This window comes from Tenebrio molitor, chromosome 5 (genome assembly GCF_963966145.1).
Source record: "Tenebrio molitor chromosome 5, icTenMoli1.1, whole genome shotgun sequence".
Lineage (NCBI taxonomy): Eukaryota > Metazoa > Arthropoda > Insecta > Coleoptera > Tenebrionidae > Tenebrio > Tenebrio molitor.
The window spans coordinates 19,688,012-19,706,256 of record NC_091050.1 but is presented as its reverse complement, the minus strand read 5'-3'; the positions used below and the strand labels follow the sequence as shown (position 1 = coordinate 19,706,256).

Sequence of the window (18,245 nt, the reverse complement as noted above, 5' to 3'; positions counted from 1 at the left end):
CCATAAACGACTCCTACTGACTGACGTTTATAGACGTATTATAAACGCAAATTCTAAAAAAGCAGTAAAATATTTTCTCCTTAAAGCTGGAGCAAATTTTGTTTGAATTGTCACGATCGATAAATCCTTGAGAAATCAAAATTTGATACACTTCATAAATTTTCATTTATGAAGTTGTCCAAATTATGTCGATTATTTTTCCAAACTGGTCACGAATTATCAATTGTGCTTGGGAATGAATCCACGAGTGCGTCAGGACGAGTGAGATTCTCAAGCACAATTGAATGAGTGAAACCAGTTTGAAAAATAGTCTACATAATTTAGACTACGAGTTGTATTCGGAGGACAATTCAACTCACATTCTCTCGACCAATCAGATTTACGAAATTGGTCAGTACGGACCAATCACGCTTGTTTTAAAAAAATTGCCGCGGAAATTTTCACTAGTGAAAATTGCCGCCGGAAATTTTTTGACATGTTCACTATTTATTGACGAATTGTACAATAACAATCTTTTTTAAATCACGAACGACTATTCAAGTATTTCTTTCATAGAATTTTTCAATCTTCGCTCAGTGAATTGTCATGCCGAATACAAACTCGTGGGTACGAAATTGTCGGAAATTTTCTCCTCAGACCACTCGTATTTGTTTCTTAAGGCAATTTTCACGAGTTTTATCTCATTTATGTATTGCAATAGGTTGATTATTAAGTCGCCTTTGATGCTTTTTCCTTGTCCATAAAATTTGATTCATAAAACACACATTTGACAAAGCTAAGTCATTTAAAGCGGGTGGGCGGTTAATTGTGCCGCTGAGTATAAATTTGTTTATGGTTTTATCAACTTAATTACAGAGTGCAACGAATGATCGACCTTTTAGAAAGAACTTTTCTTTATCTTCCACTGTTATTGATAGAACCGGTATTAATATAACAAACTGGTATTCTCGAATCATTATTTGTTGCTTATTCATTAGTTGACGCGTCAAGATGTTACTATTGGAGTGTCTTATATTTACAACAGTAATTGCATCAATTTTAGGTGAAAACATTTAATCATCGATAATTACATATCTAAGTAGGAATAATATTTTAGGAGAAGGATGCGACAAGGATGGGATTTTAATATACGAAGATTTTGGATGCACACCTCATTACGAAGATGGTAAAGACTGTCCAAGCAAATATTCCTGTGAGGGATTAGAACCGTCCCGTACAAACTGTTATTTTCGAGGTAAAACTTACCAAGATAGTGAAGCCGTCGACAGCACCTTGGCGAGTCCTTCTTGTAATGCTGGATGTCATTGTAGAGTAGAGGGAAAGTATGTCCTAGCTAGAGTATTTTCATTTGACTCTGACAGCTCGAGCTATAAAACAATAAAAAATAAATTTTCAAAAGGAAAATTGATTTGAATAATGTCTTAGCACAAGTGTCATTTTTATTTAAAATGCATTATTGTGGAATGGAGAGTTGGAAAATGCAAAACCTCCTGGTTTCAGATTCAATACGGTATCCACAACGAACGGCGCTAGCACAAGATTCAAGTTAACGTAGCTTCCTTGATTTGGTGAATATTACAGTTTTTTAACTCGAGACGTCATCGTCAGAGTCACATGAAACCACCATCCCTAAATAATTAACGGCAATAGCAACAACAAATTTTAGTAAGACTGGATTTGTTTGTGCAATTTTGGACTGTCCGGAATGGTTGGGAGTTCCGGTAAAATACCGTTGTTACAGAAAGTACAGTCTAGGAGAGTGTTGTTCCGTTGGACAAATATGCTGTAATGATTGAGAAAACTGCCAATTTCAACATAATAAATAAAACATATTTTATGCGCTGCCAAGCAATTTTGGCCGTTTTATTTACCTCATTAGAGTGCATAAAAGGGTAATTTATTGCTCTAAAGCATTGGCGTAATTTTTATGCTCTAAAGAAAATTCTATTACATGAAATTGCGTATTTCTTAATAAAGTAACAATTTAATTAAACGAAAAATTTACTTCTACTTTAGCATTGTTACAACTATTAATTACAATCGAAGGTAAATTGATTTTTTCTGAAAATATTTGATTCTGTCGATTTTGAATGTTCAACTCCGCATTTGTCTGAAGAATGGAAACTCCTTTACTTTTCTTATCCTCCGGTTCTTCAGTGTAGTCATTTGAAAAAGCACTGGATGTTGATGGGACTACTGTTTTTTCATGTTGACGTTTCCCTTGAATTTTTTCGGCTATCTTGAGCTTGTTTTGAATATTATCTTCTATATATCCTTCTGCGATTGTACCAGAACGCCAACCTCCGTGACGTTTAAGTCTGTAATATGTCCACCAGAATCTGCAAGTAAAGTAGCGGAACTGCGACGCAAACAATGTCCGGTATAAGATTTGGGGTCGGGAAGGTTCAAATATGTTGCTACTTTTGATGGAATGTTTCCAAACGTATTTCTGCCTACGGGTTGCGTGGAACATTTCCCATTTTTGTAAAAAATGAAGAATCGATTATGTTTAGTATGTGGAGGCCGCAAAACAAAGTACTTGCGGAAAAGTTCTAAGAAATTTTGCTCATTTTGTATTATAGTAAACCGTCTTGATACTTTTGTTTTCGTTTCAGTTAGTCTTATCAGTATCGCAGAGCCCAAATCCTCAATTTCTTTTGTTGTTAAAAAGCACAACTCTTGCGATCTGCAAGCACCGGCAATTCCTACGATTACAGCAACCTAGAATAATTACAAATTAACTATTGAAATATAAAAGCAACAAAGTAATTTACCTTGATCATTAAATACGTATCATCTGGTGCTTCCGTAATAAATTTGTCAATTTCGCTTTTTGAAAGGACTTTTGACATTTTAGGTTTGTAAGTATCACATTGTCACTTTAAATATGCTTGAAGTTTTAAGTATTTGCTGATGTCTATTCCATTTCTTACTAGCAAGGTGCTTCTTAACATAGAGTAAAAACTCCACAAACTCGAAGACTTGTAGTTGTTGGATTTTTCAAAAAAGTAAGCGAGACAAACATCTTCAGTGTACTGTATAGTCTTCTTACCATTTTCAGCTAAATTGAAAAATCTTTTGCACACAAAAGCAAATGTCTGCCACTTGTTTACAAAATTTCGTAGTTACGGTAGTTTGGAAAAATTATCAATCTTTGGCTACTTTGTTTAAATTAATACCAAGGAAATTTTTGTGTTGGTTTTTTCAATTTTTGAGGGCAGCGCATAAAATTTTGTATGCATTACGAGCATAAATTGCATTTTGCTGCTCTTATCGTCTTAATGCCCTCGGCTAGCGCCTCTGGCATCAATATGACGATGCGAGCAGCAAAATGCAAAATTATGCTCTTAATGCATAAATAACTATTAGATCCTTTCGATGGGATCGAAAAATGTGTAGTTTACGATAAAGAGTACCAAGAAGGTCAAAGATTCTCCATAGAAAATTCTTGCTTGGACTGTGTTTGCCAGAAAGGTTTCAAGGGTAAATTTGAAGAACCGTTTTGTAGGAGAAGAAAATGCGGGAACCAGCTTCGTCATGGAGAAAAAATTCAAAGACACTGTGCCCCGTTCTATGATGTAGACTCAGGCAGTAGCGTTATTTGTTGTCCCGACAGTTGGATTTGTTGTAAGAATTTTGAATGTGGCCCACATCGTGAATTCTGTTAATTTGTTATTTTAGCCGATGGGAGTGAAAGCGGTAAAGGTAAAGCTAAATCAGGTAAACGTAGTGGCAGAACTAGTTCAACATGTTAATTTAAAAAATTGTCTTTCAGAAGAGACTTGCAAATTTGGCGAGAAGACATTTAAAGTGGGTGAAGAGTTTGAAAAGTCTGATTTTACAGACAATTATGGCAGGAAAGTTGAAAAGGTGAAATGTGAATGCGTAATTCCACCTTTGATGAAGTGTACTAAAGGGTAAACATGTTAAAAGTTAGTAGATCTTAGTGGGTTAGTTCAGTGGTTAAATAAAAAATGTTCTTCAAAACATATTTCGTGGTCTAATTTTTTTCAACTTTTTTCCATCAGGATTCCACCGCCAGTGGATTGTAAAGTATGAAAACATGTTTTATTTGTTTGTTTACCACGTCTGTTTCCAAGACGGTAAGCTGTGTTTACTCGTTGCTAACGATAAATTCGACGGTAAGTAGTTTTTGGTCTTCTAGAACGGTAAGTAAATTTATTCAAAATTAATCAATTATTATAATAATTTTTATGTAGACAGAAGTTGAAAACAAGATGTTGGGGTACTTTCTATAAAGTTATACAGCTCCTTACCCCTGCAATGAAATAACATTAGCGAACTTGCCGCGTCAAAATTTTCATACCTCGAATTTTCCTTGTCTTCTAGATTACAGATTGAGGTCGTTGGTTTCGAAAAATTTTTATTTGTGACGCCATGAGGATCTTTTGAAATGTGAATGCGTAATTCCAACTTTGATGCAGTGTACTAAAGGGTAAACATGTTAAAAGTTGGTAAATCTTAGTGGATTAGTTCAGTGATTAAATAAAAAATGTTCTTCAATAGGTACCTACATACCTATTTCGTGGTCTAATTTTTTCCATTTTTTTTCCACCAGGATTCCATGTTTAGGAGATTATAATGTATGAAAACATTTTTCAGTTTCATTTTGGATGACTTAGTGTAGGTTTTGGTCTCAAAAATACATAATTTCCAAGTTACTCAAAAAGGTTATACTTTAAGATCTTGGTTTAAGGCCATTACAACATTACAGCTTAAAAACTTATGATTAACAAACGTCATTTATACAGAGGGTGCCTTAATTTTAATTGATAATACTGCTGCGCTGCTTATTAAATATATAGAACAACTAGGATGCGGCAACATAACTTCCTTTTTTTAAAACGCAATAAAACTCATTTTATCTTCAAGCGGTCGAAAATCGCACCTTTGTGTATCTCCGTAGAGACGTTAAACTGACTTTTTTCTGATCGGAGTAGAAGTAGGTACTTCAAGTCTTAGAAGTAGAAGTGTGCCACAGGGGGCTTGACCGGGTCAAATGTAGGGTCATTTGAAGTATTTGTCACGATTTATTTATCAATTACAACTATCAGTTGCACGAAATATTTAATAAATAAATTATCCCCATTCGACTATGATTAAAGACGAGCCGCCAGTTGTGGGACGTGTCCACGGATGTCAGATCAGATGTGAAACAAATGTCAAAAATAGTTCAAAATCGCTCTTCAGTGTTAATCTGTTAATTATCAATTGCACGAAATATAGGCTCTGCCATTTCTATTGAAACACCACCTGTTGGATTTTTCCTAAAATTTAGCAACAGGTTCGGTTAGTTGTAAAACGGCTTTTAGTTAGAAATTTGAAATTTTGACATTTTCTAGTTCCTAAAACGTCGAAGCAAATCACTGTCAAAATAAGTATGATAAATTGATAAATCAATGATCTAACTACACATTTAGAAATTATTTATCTCGTCGACGCATCGTGCATTCTTAATATATATAATAATTTAATATAAATGTCAATAGAAATCTAAAAATTTTACGCCTGCGAGTCCTACCACTACAAATTAGTACAAATGTGAGTGAGTGGTTTTTAGCGTGGTTATCTGTCGTGGTTAGTGTTCCTGCTGGAAGGTGGAAGGTAAAACCCAAGGGAAACTCAAAGAATTTTAATCAATGAACAAGGAAATTACAAAATCAAAGGATTGGCACCAGTTTTGGAATCTTGAAGGATTTCGCCTCTCAGGTGTGATTGGATAATTCTGTAGACAGTAATATCAGATACCTATCTGGAAAAAGAAATTAGTATTATGGGGGTATATAGGCAATGTGGGATAAGATGGTAAGGATTAATAAAAAATCAGGAGTTTGAGGAACTCAAAACTCATCATTGAATGAATTGGGGAAAAGTTTAAGTAAAAAAATAATTATTTTGGTTTATTTCAATGTACTTATATGTATTAAGTATTTTAATAAACTACACTTGCTGAAATGCTTTTTTTATTGAATTTTTCTTATACTGAAACACAGAGGATGAACGAAACTAACACGTAACCTCACTTTTCTGCTGTTAAAGTTAAATGAGTTATAATAATTAATAACAAATAAAACTGCACTTAAAGTTTAGCTGAAGAGATGAAAATCAAAGTTACAATTAATTCCAATTTAGAACAATAATTTAAGGTGTCATGCGCCAAGTGGCGTGTGATAAAAAGTGCGGGATTTAATTTTGATGTTATACCTATTGTCCGGTTATACCTAAATGTTAGCATTGTTAACAAATGTAAATACGTTCTAAGCTGAGGACACTGACGCTTTTCAGAATGATAGAAAAGCACCTTTTTTAACTTACGGAAAAGATTTTTGAAATTTCAACACAAATTTTTCTGACTAACCACATTGGCTGACTTAAATGCAGTTTATCATATAATTTAATAAGAGTTCTCTTCATGTCAGCACCCATAAGGACTCGTTTTTTTTTTCTATTTTGCTCTATTTTCGCGAAAAAACAATAAATTCTTGATAATTATTGGGTTATAATTGAATGAAAGACGCGTTAAGTCAAATATGACATGACATTCAACAAAAATCAAGATTGGCAATAATAGTCAAAAAATTACTAAACATATTTGCAGCGTTGCCAAACTGTCAATCAACAGGTGGTGTTTCAATAGAAATGGCAAAGCCTATATGTAATAATTAAATTAACCCTATTAAAGAACAGCCTCTAAAAAAGTGAAATAACGAAATTATTATCCAATATTTAACCGATTCGACTGTGACTAAAGACGAGCCACCCGTTGCGAGTCTTGTGGGCGTGTCCAACTGTCCATGGATGTCAGATCAGATGTCAAACAAATGTCAAAAATAGCGCAAGATTGCCCTTCAGTGTTAATAGGTAAACAGTTGTAAGTTGTAATCGTTTCCTATTTACGTTTTGATAACGTTTGTTGTATTTAACGAACATCTGAAGTAAGTGTGAACTGTTAGAAAACGAAACGCACGGCGAGCGAAGAAGGCAGTGTATGATTTCTACAGTGTGGTTGAAAAAGAATGAGGACAATTTGAATTTGGCGCCTAGTGAATAATTTGTCATGTTGGTAACAAGTATTGACAACAAAAATAAAGCTTGATATGATCATGGGCGTATCTACTGGGAATTGCAAATTGGTGACAATTGACAAACGAAATCAAAACAATGGGTTTGACGGAAACCTATGGATAAATCTTGACAGCGAGGCTCTTCTGAAGCAAAACTGTCACACACAAAACATGAAACGCACTATAATTTATGCCGCCAAATTCAACTTGTCCTCATCCTTTTTCAATCACACTGTACATAATTGCTCCTGATGCAAAGTTTCTGGCTACATAGGTAAAATTTCTGAGTTCGCTAGAGGGAGAATTATAAATTATTATTGTAGGTTACTTGTCACTAAGTGTGACCCCTTGCGATGCAAGAAATCACCAATTTGACAATGAGAGATATCGAAGATTTGGGCTCTGTTATCGTAGTAAAAGTTCAGGATACTAAAAATTACAAATCGCGATCATTCACCATTTTGGGAAAGTTTTACGTGGAAATTTGCAGAAGGTATGGATAGGATGGATAGCATTGTAGACTTTACTCATATTATCGAAACTTCAAGTACCAATAACAACGGAAGTAGAAATTACTAGTGTCTTAAAATTTGAAGATTGTAACTGCAGGAAAAGAAAAATAAATAAGTGAGTTCATGTTTGATTTTTTTTTTGTGATCCGCTTGAAGATAAAATAGCATATATCATTCAGAGTAGAAGCTCTTTTTGTGCTTCGCCCAGTTGTCGACTTCAACTGCGTTTCGGTCTTCAATCTCTGGGCTTGGCACAAAAAGAGACACTTCTACTCTTAATGATATAATATACTATTTTACGTTTGTCGCATCGGGTTAGAAATTTAATTCCCGACACTAAAAGAGTTGCTGCTGTTCTACGAAAGTCTCGCATTGCACAAAATGTGGCTGATATATATTATAGTTATTTATTTTTCACTTTAGTATAATTGCATGATAACTCCTAGCCTAGGATACGAAATACGTAAACATGTCCATAACAACCGGATAATAATAACAGGGCGTAATAAGAATAAGCGGGCGTAATGAATTCATAACGGCCTCATCAATTCAAAATGGCAAATATGCCATTTTTTTAAGAACACGTATAGTGAAAAATAAAATCTTGTATGCACCACGGCGTCACCGAATGATTACGCCCATCGAGAGATTTTTTAGATTTTTACATTACAACCACAACAACAATTAGAAAAACGTCAAAGTTTACAGATTGTTTTTTTTTATCAAAGCAATATTACTACTTTTCTTATGTTCTAATAAGATATGTTTTTTTTGTTCGACACTGTCAGAATTTGAGAATTTTCTCCCGTGTGAACGGATTTTGATAAATGTCACAAGTTGTCAAAACGAAATGTCAAGCTAATGTTAAAGGTTTTAAGCGGTTTAGAGCCTTTAAGGGACTCGTCGAACAAAAAAACGTTGTATTCCACTCGTTCGTGTGTAAATAAAAATAAACTACTGTTTTGTGTTGACTTTTTAATATTTTTGCTGCGATACATTGAAACCGTTATTAGTTAAATCATTTACTGTCATCTGTGACAATCTGTCATTTGATTAAAATCGATATTTTTTATTAAAAGTTTGTAATAGAAATGAAATATTTAACGGAATCTCATAGAATTGAAATTTTGATTATGATCGGATATGGAGACAGATGTAGGAAGCAATTTGAGGTAGTGCAACTTGTTCCAGCAGTTTTATATCCAGATGCTCAAGATCCAGATATTCCTCCGAACACATTATGGATTCAACAAGATGGAGCAGCAGCTCACTATTCCCTTTGTGTTCGACAGTATTTGAATCAAGTTTTTCAAAATAGATGGATTGGGAGGAGAGAATTCATAGAATGGCCAGCCAGATTACCTGATTTAACTTCGCTCGATTTCTTTCTTTGGGGGTTATTTAAAGAGTAAAGTTTTTAAAACAAAACCTAACAATTTAGATGATCTGAAAGAGCGTATCCGCACGGAAATTAGAAATATTACACCTGAAACTTTAAACAACGTTAAAGGAGAATTTTATTTTAGACTAGCTGACCCGACAGACGTTGTTTGTCCAAATTTCAATACCTAAATTTTTTTGTGAATTTCTGAAAAGCTATTGGAAATGTGCAAACAAAGTAAAAATGAGGAATTTTACATGGGAGATTAATTCTATCGGCAGTATTCTACACTGCTGAAATGCTGGAAATGTGTGATGTGCCTGGAATTGGGAGTTGGAACCATGCGGTTTTGTCTATGAACTGTCTATGAACTATCAAAGAAATGTCATCTCTATTTTACCCACACAGTTGCCACATTAATTTTCGTACATAGTTGCCAGATTTATCCACAATTATTTTGAATCACCCAATATTTACATTTCGATTTCGATTGCAAGATCGATGTTCAAGTAAACAATCCGATTGGTTTGATTCCCAATTTCACAATCAGCTGTCAAATAGCATTTGTGCATTTAGGCAAATAAATTGGAATAGAAATAAAACAACCATGTACTACATTTGTTGGACAGATCGCGAAACAACACAAAAGTAAAAGCAAATGTAATTTTATTTTAATTTACTAGATTGCGTTTTTCCAGGTTTTTCTTCAAATCTTCCAGATATTTTTTTTAATTGAAAACAAAAAAAAGCATCAAGCAAATACAGGGTGTCCCAAAAATAGCGTACAAACTACTTACTACCGTATCGAGGATGTTTAAATGTACATGAAAAAAATATGGAAAAATGTTTCCGTCAAAAATAGCTATTTATGTAACCAGTTAGGAAATGCGTTATTTTGTGTAACGAGTGGAATATTTGCGGGACGAGCGCAGCGAGATCCCGCAAAATCACACGAGTTACACAAAATTGCATTTCCTAGAGTGTTACATACAAGATTTTTTCTAATTTTGACAAAAAAAAGTTGCTTCAAACGTTAAACGAAGTAATGAATTTCATTAATAATAAATTATTATTGTGTTAAAATATCAAGTAGGTAAGTAGGCACGGTTATTTTGCTTAAAAACAAAAAATATGACAGTGTCAAATTGATGATACAATAAATTTTTCCTAACCAGTTAGGAAAGATTTTACTTTTCGTAACCAGTTACGAAAAGTGTGACGTTTCCCAACGTCAATTAATTTTGAAAAGTGTCACTTTATATGTCAAAATTAGAAAAAATCAATTATTTTTATTATTAACGACAATACAATGTAAACAAAGATATATTCATACATCATTACCTTGCAATGTTACCGTAGTGGATTTAAAATATTGTTTTCGATTTTCAAAGCTTCTAAATTCTCAATTATGCAGGATTAAATATTGGTAGTGAGTGATCTTGTACTTTGTGATAATATGTACGATTAGACGTAGCTGTCATGACAATTTCATACATATATTTCAAAATAATTAACCTGTTAAGTGCCACATTCAAAGACCGCCAAATCAGCAAATAAGTCCAATAGAATTTTTTAAACATTTTTCTGGCGTTTACGGTAATCTCTTCTACAGCGTAGTGCACCGTTAGTACGCCATTTTTGGGACACCCTGTATGTAGCTCCTATTGTCAGTTATGATCGAGAGGCATACAAAAATTATAATTTTTTAAATTTGTCCGAATTTTCCGACTTTCCTTTGTAATTGTCCCAATTTTTTTTTCCGAAAACTTATCCAAAACCCTAACAAACAAAACCAAAAATGAATTAGGCATAGCCATCGTTCGAATCATGAGTTATGGTCCTGAGTTCATACAAAAAAGCACTTTCAGTTTTCGCCGAATTATTTTAATTTAGTTTTTTCAGATTTTTCTCCAAATCTTCCAGATTTTTTTTCTACTGAGTTATTTCCATCCCGGGACATATCGAAATATGTCGTTCCTGTGGTCAGTTATGATCGAGAATGCATACAAAAATTATAATTTTCGCAGTTTGCCCGAATTTTTTGACTTTCCTTTGTAGTAATTGTCGCGATTTTTTTTTCATGAAAACTTTTTCACGACTATAACTAACAAAACAAAAAAAAAATGAATTATGCATATCCATCACAAAAAAGGACTTTCAGTTTTTCCCGAATTTTCCAATTTTCCGGGCAACTTTTCCAATTTTTTTTTCTTTTTAAACCACCCCTGTATTAAAACGAACAAAAGAAAAAAATAAACATTCAAATCTGTCAAGCCGTTTTTGAGTTTTAGCGAGACTAACGAACGGCGATTCATTTTTATATACCGGGTGTCCCCAAAAAAGAAGACGAGTCCATAACTGCGTTATTTATCGGAAGATTTTAATTATCTGTACACCAAATTAAATGGTTGTTAATAGGCTATGTCTCCTCGGGGCTGACGGTAGGGTGGTGGAAGGAAGAATCAACACTCTTTCGGCCACCACCGCGAGGTCAGCATGGGTTCGAGTCCCGTCGGGAAAAGGCGCCCATGGGGGTATAAATGTTGTTGTGTATGTCTGTGAATGTGAGGTGGAATGGGCGTGGGTGGCCGGGGAAAGTGCCCCGGAGCCCCGTCGCATCATCTGAGGCAAAGGAAATTGAAATGGAAAAAACGGCCGACCGAAAGGTACCGTAAAAAGCCGTATGGCTAAAAACGGGAATGGCAATCAAAAAAAAAAAAAAGGCTACAAAATGGCCTAATAAATTCAAGTATAGTCCCATGGGCTTCAAGGGTAAACTATCAAAATATTTTTTTTCAAATGGGATTACATATTTTTTCTTAGTAATTCTGATAGAGATTTTTATTCTGAAAACAACAATGTATCACAAGTATAGACTTAAATACCAAAAATTCACAAAAAAAAATGTTAAAAAAACGCTACTATCGTCTATGTTCAAAGCGGTCTCTATTTTAACAGGCCAGGACACTGGCTGTATTGCCAAATTTCTTAGTGTGCCATTCCATAGCAACCTGAGTTTCAAAAATATTGGCACTTCCATAGAAAGGCGGTTTATTCAAAAATAATTTTGACAAGACAATTAATAATTGTGCAATTAATTTCAGTAATTGAAAAATAAACATGCCACACAAATGTTGTGTTCTCGTAGATACCCAATTGCAAGTCAAATTATGTTTCAAGTAAGTCTTCCGACGTTAGCGTTTTCAAATTCCCATCGAAGAAGATTAGAATGCAAGAATGGATGCGGATTTTGGAACTAGAAAACTAGCGCGTGAGGTCTTTGTTGCTCGTTCCATTAGGTCTAAAATCCATTTTAAATTATAAACCTGTATTGATAGTAGGGTCCATACACCCGAGTGGGTAGCTTTAGCAGTTCTTATTTATTTTCAACGATTTATACTGCACCTTTATTGGTCTTTAATGGTCTCTGTGTACGACTTTAGAAAAAAAATCTTGTCCTGAGCAGTGTACAGGTGGCATGGGTTGGAATTTGCACTCGAGCTAATGCAATCAAGGTGAACTAAAAGGACTTCTATCTTCATTTTGGATAGGATACTTGTTCAGAATACAGGACTATCAAATTTTACTAACAATAGCTATCTTATGAAACAGGATACACATAATTACCTTGACTTGGTCACCTGATATACTTTGACTGAAATAAAGTTGCAATACGAGAATTAGAAAAATCTTTCAGTGATAATTAACTGACAGCTAACAATGACAAAATAGTGAGGGATCACAAAACTTCAAAACTAGTAACTTTTTTTAAAGGTTGGCGAAGCAACGTTGTCAGACGTTATTAGTGGGCCATTCCACAGACCACTTTCTGAAATCAGTGTCACGGCCTGTTAAAATAGAGACCGCCTTGCTACAGAGCGCCCAGAAATGTGGTAGCAACTTTTACACAAAGTGTCAGAAGATGGCACTTTCGAAAAGCCAAATCATGACCAACTTCATTAAACTATGTTATGGCCATTCCAATTCCATTAAAATGCGCTTCGTATGAAGTATGTTATGGATAGTCATAGATAAAATAAAGACAAGTAGAATGAAAAGAGGCCTATCAATTTTGTGCAACAGAATCCATGGTAACGGTTTATCGCACCGTCCACAAACCAAGAGATGGCGCAAATTTGGGGAAAGATTTAAACTTTTGAAATCAAAGTTGTCTCAATTCATTTCATTTACTTTCATGTCACGAAGTATTGTTGTCAAGTCTTTTCTAAAGATTTAAATACGACAATTCGTGTTCGTGGCTAAAACTGTAATACTATGAAGCTTTGTAGTGTTCAAAAGTGCCAGCACCCGCCACAGGTTCTCCAATCCTTATCCAATGTTTATCTCTTCGAAATCGATCAAATGAAAGTTTACAATGGATATACGGTTTGTGCATCCATATTTCAGACTTTCCGATTACGACACGAACAACAGAGGGAAAATACGGCTATACCTAGCTTACAAATTCCAATGGGTAAAGTAAAAACTATCTAGAATCAAAATTCTATATTAATCATCTTCAAACTTTATAGAAAATGAGGATGATCCAACCAAGATTATTATTCATGGAAATTACGAAAAAAGAATTCCCAAATTGACCTCCCACATCACCAATTCCTTACCAGATATCCGGTGACCAAATACATTTTCAAACTTCAAAAGAAAGTAACCAGTTTTCTGTTGAAAAAATCAAATGCCGTGTGAAATTATTCTCAAAATTTGAAATGAAGTTAAAAGGTAAAGTTTTGGGGGATGATGCAATACATTTTTGTTTGGCACAATCGAAAAAAAGAGACGTTAAACCAAAAGGGCGCAAATACACTGCAGAAAATAAAATCTTGGCATTGGCGTTTTACAAACAATCTAGGAGAGCTTATTCAAAATTAAGAGAATTTTTTGCACTTCCTACGCTGTAGAAATGTATAAGATGTTGAAAATAAAAAAATATTAAAATAAACCTGTTTTTTATTATCTTTTTTAAATTATTAAATAATAAAAATAAAGTAATAATGGAAAACATCCAGTAGGCTATGGAATATTGCACCGTCCACAACTCAACATATGACGCCACATTTGCTGCTCAAAAAAAAATCAAGGGACTTTGCATTCTATTTGTCTTTATTTTATCTATGTGGATAGTCATGACCAACTTCATTAAACTATGTTAAACTATATATTAAACTATATTAAACATAGTTTAATGAAGTTGGTCATGGGATAGTCATAGAGAAAATAAAATACTAATATACAGTGAGCGGCAAAAGTATGGAATAAATTCCTTAAAAATTAAACAAAATTTTTTTCAAAAAAATCTTTGGACAGGTCAGTTTTAGTTTATAAAAATACATGTTTGAGTACCAAAGAAAATTCCAAGCAGTCATTTGTTTTCGAGTTATGACGTCATCGATAGTTTTTTTAAATGGAAACCCCCTATTTTTTTTTTGATTCTGATAGCCCTTTTAATTGTCTAAATGACAGTATAAAAATTTTGTTATCTTACATAAGGAAATTTTTGAGAAAAAAAATTATAAATTTGGAAAAAATAAATTTTATAACGAACAAAAACAAGTCAAAAAATCAAGTAGGTAAATCAAACAGTCAAATGTTACTGGCAATTTCATTCGTATGTGTTATTTGTTTTACAAAACGTTTTCGAAAATGACTCATTTAACAGAAACACAACGTATAGAAATTTTAATTTTGATTGGATGCGAGGATAAAACTAAAACGAGGAATTTCTTCATAAACTTGCTTATTGTTAACAAGCTGGGGGATGGCAATTAGAACATTTAATTCCATAATTTTAGGTACTTACTAACACAGTTTTTGACATGTTTTTGTTCGTTATAAAATTTATTTTTTCCAACTTTATTATTTTTTTTCTCAAAAAATTCCTTATGTAAGGTAACAAAATTTTTATACTGACATTTAGACAATTAAAAGGGCTATCAGAATCAAGAAAAAAAATAGGGGGTTTCCATTTAAAAAAACTATCGATGACGTCATAACTCGAAAACAAATGACTGTTTGGAATTTTATTTTATATTAAAATATGTATTTTTATAAAATAAAATTGACCTGTCCAAAGATTTTTTTGAAAAAAATTTTGTTTAATTTTTAATGAATTTATTCCATACTTTTGCCGCTCACTGTATATTTTAACTAACAGGTAGAACAAACCTAAATGATGAAGAATTGGGAACTGCAAAAACAATAATTTTTTTAACAAACTCTTTGATAATAATCTGGAGGGAGGGACATTTCGCCCACGTTGCGAGAAATCTCTTGCTTGTGGAGTTTACAAAAATCCGGGGCACACAAAATTTTAGCAGGAAGCAGTCCTACACTTACGCAATATGTACCTACTTTGGAAAAATTTTTGGATCAAAAAAACAGCATTTCCTTCCATAAAAAAAATTGAATGAAAACATTGGAAGGATTTTTGGATTTATACTAAAATTTAGCAGGAAGTGGCAAGTGTGAGTTTTTTAGAGTTTGTAACAAATGTTACTAAGATTCATAATATTTTCAAAATTATATTGAGTAGGTAACATAACTTCGGCCGATAATATTAAAAGCAAAATTTCAACGGTAATTCAAACATAAGTACCTACCTAATATTAATTTTTCGTTCACTTAAAAATAAAATTGAAGATGTAATTATTGGTAAAATAATTCATTTAACCACATTTACATTAAGGGATAAAATTTAATTTTAAGTGATAGGATACGAGAACGGTAACATTTAGGAATAATATTTATAAAAATGAAACAGAACTGTATCAAAAACGGTTGAAAATAAAATATCGAAAGTATTGCTGGCGTTTTAATTTGTTGTGAAAATTTGCGATGATAAAAAAAATCAAAGGAAAGGTAAACTCATCCAGTAGGCTGTGATTTTGCACCCTCACCAGGATAAGAGATGGCGGTAAACGCTTTGTGCCCAAAAAATGTATAGGGAGTTTGCGTTCTATATGTTCTTATTTTGTCTATGGGGAATTTTCAAAAACAGACATTTATCGAATGCGACAGGCCGGATAAGAGACGAGTCTCTTATGAATCCAGGAGGCCGTGGTTTTTTGCAACTTGAGTCAACTTTAGTTTCCACCCACTATATTTGGGCCAACCAACAGATATAGTAATAAAAAAAAGGGGATGTGGCCTAGTTGCGTAGAACGATATACGCCGAAGCCTGTTTCACAATGAAGCAGGTTCTTTGCCATTTGTCATTCTTGTAAGTCTTGAAAAAAAACTATTTTGTAATACAAATCGAAAATTGCCAAGGAAAATAAACAAACATAAACACGTCGTCAAACTCCCGAAGCGAGGTTAAAACGAATGAGATGTCGGTTGCCGTCAAGTAATTTTTGTGGATGTACAGTCGTTGACCAAAATAAAATAGGACAAAGTGTTACTTTAGACAGTTTCACAATTCAAAGATTTGTGTAGTGTAACTGAGACGTGTGTCTCAGATTACAACTTGATTTGACTTGACAATTGATTTACAAAAAGTTAGGTTGAATTTTTTCACTTGTCATCTCGTCACTGTCACTATGTTCAATTGAATGATTGTGAGTTTTTGAAATATTGTCGAATGATGACACTTATCAGAATTGTTTTTTTATTTTTGACACTTTTGTTTCCTAAGAGATGGATTTCGCAAAAATATCGAATTACACAATCGAAATTTACTTTGTCCTATTTTATTTTGGTCAACGACTGTACATCAGGCTTTCGATAATCTGCGCACGTTTTGAATAAACCAATTGGAAGCTGCTATTTAAAATACGCGGGCACTAGGGGGCGGTTTTATTACTATATCTGTTGGTTGGCCCAAGTATAGTGATGGATAAATGACCGGTCATTTATTTTTGGTCAAAGTTGACCGGTCCTTGATCGGCCAATTACCAGTCATTATTGGTCAAAAAGTAGGAACTAGTTAAACATCACAAAATGATTCTTTCAATGTCAAGGATTATTTTAATACCAAATAATGGTTCTTAATTCCATGTTTTATAAGATTTATTGATCGATAAATTATTGTTCTAAAATTGTGTAAGTGAGGTTAAGTTTGAATTGTTTGAAGTTATACTTTGTTTTTTCTTTAACATATTTGCTTGAATTTGAACTTTTTGTTAATTTAAAACGCTTTAAAACTTTCAACACAACTGTGTGTGTGTGTGTATTTTCAGTTTTTTAGTTTCTTTTAAAATAGGTACTTAAACATTCGTTTAGAATTTAAAAAAGTAGGTAAGTATTTTATGAAAATAAAAATATATTGTATGTCATGTTAAGAAGACACAAAAACGAATGAAAAACAAAAACCACTTCTTCCTAATAGATAAAAAGCTTAATAATCGTTTTCCACAATGATCTTTATTAAAGTTTTAGATGTTTCATTGTCATAATTTACATATTTATTGTCATAATCCATTTCTTCATTCAGCAGCTACGTAAATGAAATCAGACAAACCAACATAACCTCATCTCATCAGTCAAACAGTCATCATATCCTAAAGGCGAACGAAATGTTCTAAAGTGACCTCTGGCGGAACCTGGTTAAATTACTTTGTGAAGTATACCTCGTGGTTGTTACATGTGTATTTACTATTTACTAAAGTTAATTCAAGTTGCAAAAAAACCACTTTGCCTTTGCAACAGCACTTTTATGGCATTAGTCATTTGAAATTACTTTAAAACTGTACTTATATGGAAAATATTCAATCCAAACTATGATTTTCTGGTCCTTTTGTGCCTTTATTTGGTTCAAAATAGTTACTTATTCTTATCTGACCCAAAACACATTTGCCCGCAAAAACTTATTGAAATAAAACTAAGTACTGGGTGTTTACCTTTCTTTGTCACGTAGTATGTGACAGGACCTGACTGCAATCTAACAAAAAAATATCTTGGCCTGCTGCGTATTTAAAACAATTGTCAACGGCTAATAACTAACAAGTAAATCTATAACCTCAAAAGTTCATTCAATATGAACGTTTAATCTTCCTTAGTTTTTCATTAAATTGGTACCTACATTTTAACAGATTTCGATGAAAAGAAAAAGTTGATAGACATAAAGCATGGATGCTTAAGTTTTCAGGCACAGAGCAAATAAAACCACTCTGGTGACACTTTTTAAGACTCTCTGCCCTTTCCCAACACACTGAGATGAGGGTTCTGCCTCCAAATAAGAAAAAACATCCTCAAAACTAAGGTAGACTCCAGCCGTTTAGTGAGGATACATTCGGTGGGGATGCGCAACAACGC

At 33.4% G+C, this 18,245-nt stretch overlaps 1 protein-coding gene and 1 long non-coding RNA gene across 2 annotated transcripts; one reads left to right on the top strand and one right to left on the bottom strand.

Moving 5' to 3' along the window:
* Nucleotides 1-886: 886 nt before the first annotated feature.
* On the top strand, nucleotides 887-3,991 carry LOC138131892 (uncharacterized). The gene is made up of 6 exons (XM_069049164.1): nucleotides 887-1,042; nucleotides 1,097-1,322; nucleotides 1,667-1,785; nucleotides 3,370-3,627; nucleotides 3,682-3,720; nucleotides 3,776-3,991. Exons 1-6 carry the CDS (start codon nucleotides 991-993, stop codon nucleotides 3,919-3,921), a joined length of 840 nt encoding a protein of 279 aa, XP_068905265.1. The 5' UTR covers nucleotides 887-990; the 3' UTR covers nucleotides 3,922-3,991.
* LOC138131897 (uncharacterized) lies at nucleotides 1,984-3,362 on the bottom strand. Its single transcript, XR_011159939.1, has 2 exons — nucleotides 2,775-3,362; nucleotides 1,984-2,721 (listed from the first exon to the last, which is right to left on the bottom strand). It is a non-coding gene; the product is annotated as an uncharacterized lncRNA (long non-coding RNA).
* Nucleotides 3,992-18,245: the final 14,254 nt, after the last annotated feature.